This window comes from Trichophyton verrucosum (genome assembly GCF_000151505.1).
Source record: "Trichophyton verrucosum HKI 0517 chromosome Unknown contig00899_1.f1.exp, whole genome shotgun sequence".
In the NCBI taxonomy this organism is placed as follows: domain Eukaryota; kingdom Fungi; phylum Ascomycota; class Eurotiomycetes; order Onygenales; family Arthrodermataceae; genus Trichophyton; species Trichophyton verrucosum.
Window position 1 is genome coordinate 1 of NW_003315221.1, and position 3,287 is coordinate 3,287.

Below are 3,287 nucleotides of genomic sequence, written 5' to 3' on the forward strand. Positions count from 1 at the left end.
CGTTATAAACTTGCTATAAGAGTATAAGAGTCACACGCTCTACCGATTGAGCTAGCCGGGCTGACTTGATGTAAGGCGGGGGCCAACAGCTCGTTTTGAGTAGGCGGCGGGTGGAAGGAGGGCGAGAGTTGATATCAGGATCGACGACGTTGCGATAGCAGAGACAGAATAAACATTGCGGCCTCGTTGGGGAGGAATTGCGCAGCTACGGCCTCCAGGAACATGAGAGACGACGCCAGATGGGTTCATCAAGACGCGATCGAGCAGCCGGTTCACTCTGATACCCTCGTTTTATTCGCTTTGATTGAATAGTTAGCTCTCGATGCCACGACGCACCACCCACTACGCGCCGACCTTTCCCTCAGGCGACGGCGCCTCTGTCTCAACCGCGAGAGTTCCCCAGCTTCTACCGTCGTATACGCCGCAGCAGAGACCCCGTGGGCAGCAGCCTGTCACTCCAGGATCAGACCCCGAGGACGAGTTGGGCGAAGACGAAGAGGCGGGTGAGGGACTTGGAAGGGAAGAGGACCAGGACGAAGCGGAGGAGGAGGAAGAGGAGGAAGAAGAGCAAGAGGACGACGATGATGAAGGGGAACAAGACGAATTAGAGGCTGTTGAAGGCCAGAGCTATGAAGAGGGTGTGTTCTAGATTATCATTCTTCTTTTCTTTTGGACTAGACAATGCTGACCATTTTCTTCTCCAGATCTAGAAGAAGAAAAGGACTCTTCAGCTCCTATACCGCCTAATCTCCGTGAAATATCATCTCTCGCATCGTGGACAGTCTCGACATACAAGCCTGGCAGCGGCGTGGCTGCTCTCCGCCATCCTTCTCCAAACCAGTTCTGGCAGTCTGACGGACCACAACCACACACTCTCTCCCTACACTTCTTCAAGCGCGTCTCCATTGTCCGGATACGCGTGTACCTAGACTTCGAACTCGACGAGAGCTATACCCCTACAAAGATGGTCTTTCTGGCTGGCATGGGTGGTAACGATCTAGTTGAATTTGCTACGTGGCAAGGAGAGACGCCCTGTGGATGGGTGGACATAAACCTCGAGGGAGTCGGAGGCAGGCATCAGAAGATAGGCAAGCTGTCTGCACGCGAGGAACGGCGCAAGGCAGCGAAGTCTAAGTCTAAGGCGACTAGCGGTTCTGAAGACAGCGATGTATCTGCTGCCGAAGACGAAGACGACAGTGATAACCTTACCCCTGATCTGCTCCAAGATGATGACGATGGCGATGATGACGACCCGTCAGACGGTAACGTCTTGAAGCTGATGGTGCTGCAGGTCAAAGTATGTGAGAATCACCAGAATGGCAAAGACACGCATGTTCGCGGGTTCCAGGTCTTTGCTCGAGATGACAAGTACTACGCCCGCATGGGCAGGGGTGATAATGGCCAGAAACTGCTCCATCATGATCTCGGGGCAGGCGTCTTGCACTCTGACGAAGCTGAGCTAGAAGCCGAGAATGCTCCCAAATTTGACGAGGAAGACTGGATGATGGAGCCAGAGCTAAGATGATCGTCCCAACAAAAATTATCCGGATCCGTTACGCCTACATCCACACAAATCATTGAATTATTGATACCCCCCCCCTTTTTTTCTCATTAGTACTTGCATAGCCTAGATAAGCATGAATTCAAACCCATTCAGGAGACATTTTCTTTTTTTTTTTTTTCTTCTCTTTTTTATAAGAGACTACCATTACGAGAGCAGCTTCTCGACCTCTGCAGCAACCGCATCTCCAACTTCCTTGGTGGTGGCCTTTCCGCCGATATCACCGGTCTTGACTCCGGACTCGATTATATTTCGGACCGCGGTTTCAATTATCTTGGCCTCCTCGGGTAGGTTGAGGGAATATTGAAGCATCATTGCCACAGACAGTATCATGGCAACGGGGTTTACAATGCCTTTCCCAGCGATATCCGGTGCGGATCCTAGTTGCACCAGCTATTAGCTTGTTCAACTGTACCTGCAAGAAGAAAAGAATATACATACCATGAATAGGCTCATATATACCGCTGACCTTGGTCCTGCCGTCAGGGATACCATTCAAACTGGCACTGGGCAACAATCCCAGCGATCCGGGGATAACGCTGGCCTCGTCGCTGATGATATCACCGAACAGGTTGCTGGTAACAACAATACCGTTCAGAGCACGAGGGTTCTTCACCATCAACATGGCAGCGCTATCAATTAGATGATGGCCGTACTTCAGTTGCGGGAACTCCTTATCCATCACCTCCGTGACCACCTTCCTCCAAAGACGACTGGTAGCCAACACATTGGCCTTGTCCAAGCTCCACACAGGTAGTGGCGGGTCATGCTGAAGAGCCAAGTGAGCAGCCAGACGAACAACCCGCTCGATTTCAGCCCTCGAATAGGGCTCGGTATCACACGCGGTTCCATCTCCGTTGTCTTCTCTTCGTTCGCCAAAGTAGATACCTCCCGTGAGTTCGCGAATGATGTTGAAATCAACGTCCCGGCACACCTCTGCCTTGAGAGGGGAGATATCAACTAGCGAGGGTGCTGCAAAGTTGCATGGGCGTAAGTTGCCGAATGTCCCCATTTCCTTGCGCAGGCGGAGAATTCCTTGCTCGGGACGGACTGCGCCAGTGCCCCACTTGGGACCACCAACAGCTCCAAGCAGCACGGCATCGGCATTCTTAGCTGCTGTAAGAGCTTCGTCTGTAAGGGCCGTTCCGGCTGCATCAATTGAGGCCTAGAATCGTGTAACTGTTAGCTAGGGATTCCTTCAAAACATGGCAGACTGGGTCACAGCTTACTCCTCCTAGTAGATGGTCCTGGAAGGTGAACTGTATCTCAGGTCTCTTCTTCTCCACAGCTTTCAGAACCTTTGTTTGTCGCGTTAGTATGGCAAGCTACTTCAGTGCTTATTCTTATTCTGCCTTCTCCTCCTCCTGCACACTCGAAGTACACACCTTTATGCCCTCTGCAGCAACCTGTATAACAATCATTAGCTAACCCTGCCGCCCACTTGTTATGCGGGGACGTACCTCTGGCCCGCAGCAATCTCCAGCGAAGACAACAATATTGTACTTGCCCATGATGCCCCTGTGGTGACTGATAAAATGACGATTATAGTGCAAAATGCGTGTTAGATGCTGCCTCCCGCCGCGATGTATGGATTGAATATCTATGGACAGTTCCTTTTACCTTTTATATCGATTGTTGACGATGCCCCGAGCTTCCCTTGAAGCTTTATCCCACTTGAGTCCGACCTCGGCTCTCCCGCTCCGACCATCGGCCCGCGGCTCAAGCG

The 3,287-nt window shown here is 51.7% G+C and overlaps 2 protein-coding genes across 2 annotated transcripts; one reads left to right on the plus strand and one right to left on the minus strand.

The window, feature by feature from the left end:
- Positions 1 to 403: 403 nt before the first annotated feature.
- TRV_07135 (anaphase promoting complex subunit 10 (APC10), putative) lies at positions 404 to 1,525 on the plus strand (the record flags this gene model as incomplete). Its single annotated transcript, XM_003018796.1, has 2 exons — positions 404 to 638; positions 705 to 1,525. Coding segments are annotated over 2 exons (1,056 nt in total), but the record flags the coding sequence as incomplete, so codon positions are not given.
- A 183-nt stretch (positions 1,526 to 1,708) lies between these two features.
- Positions 1,709 to 3,072, minus strand: TRV_07136 (3-isopropylmalate dehydrogenase; the record flags this gene model as incomplete). Its single annotated transcript, XM_003018797.1, has 4 exons — positions 1,709 to 1,941; positions 2,003 to 2,726; positions 2,791 to 2,886; positions 3,022 to 3,072. The coding sequence occupies 4 exons, from the start codon at positions 3,070 to 3,072 to the stop codon at positions 1,709 to 1,711; spliced, it is 1,104 nt and encodes a 367-aa protein (XP_003018843.1).
- Positions 3,073 to 3,287: the final 215 nt, after the last annotated feature.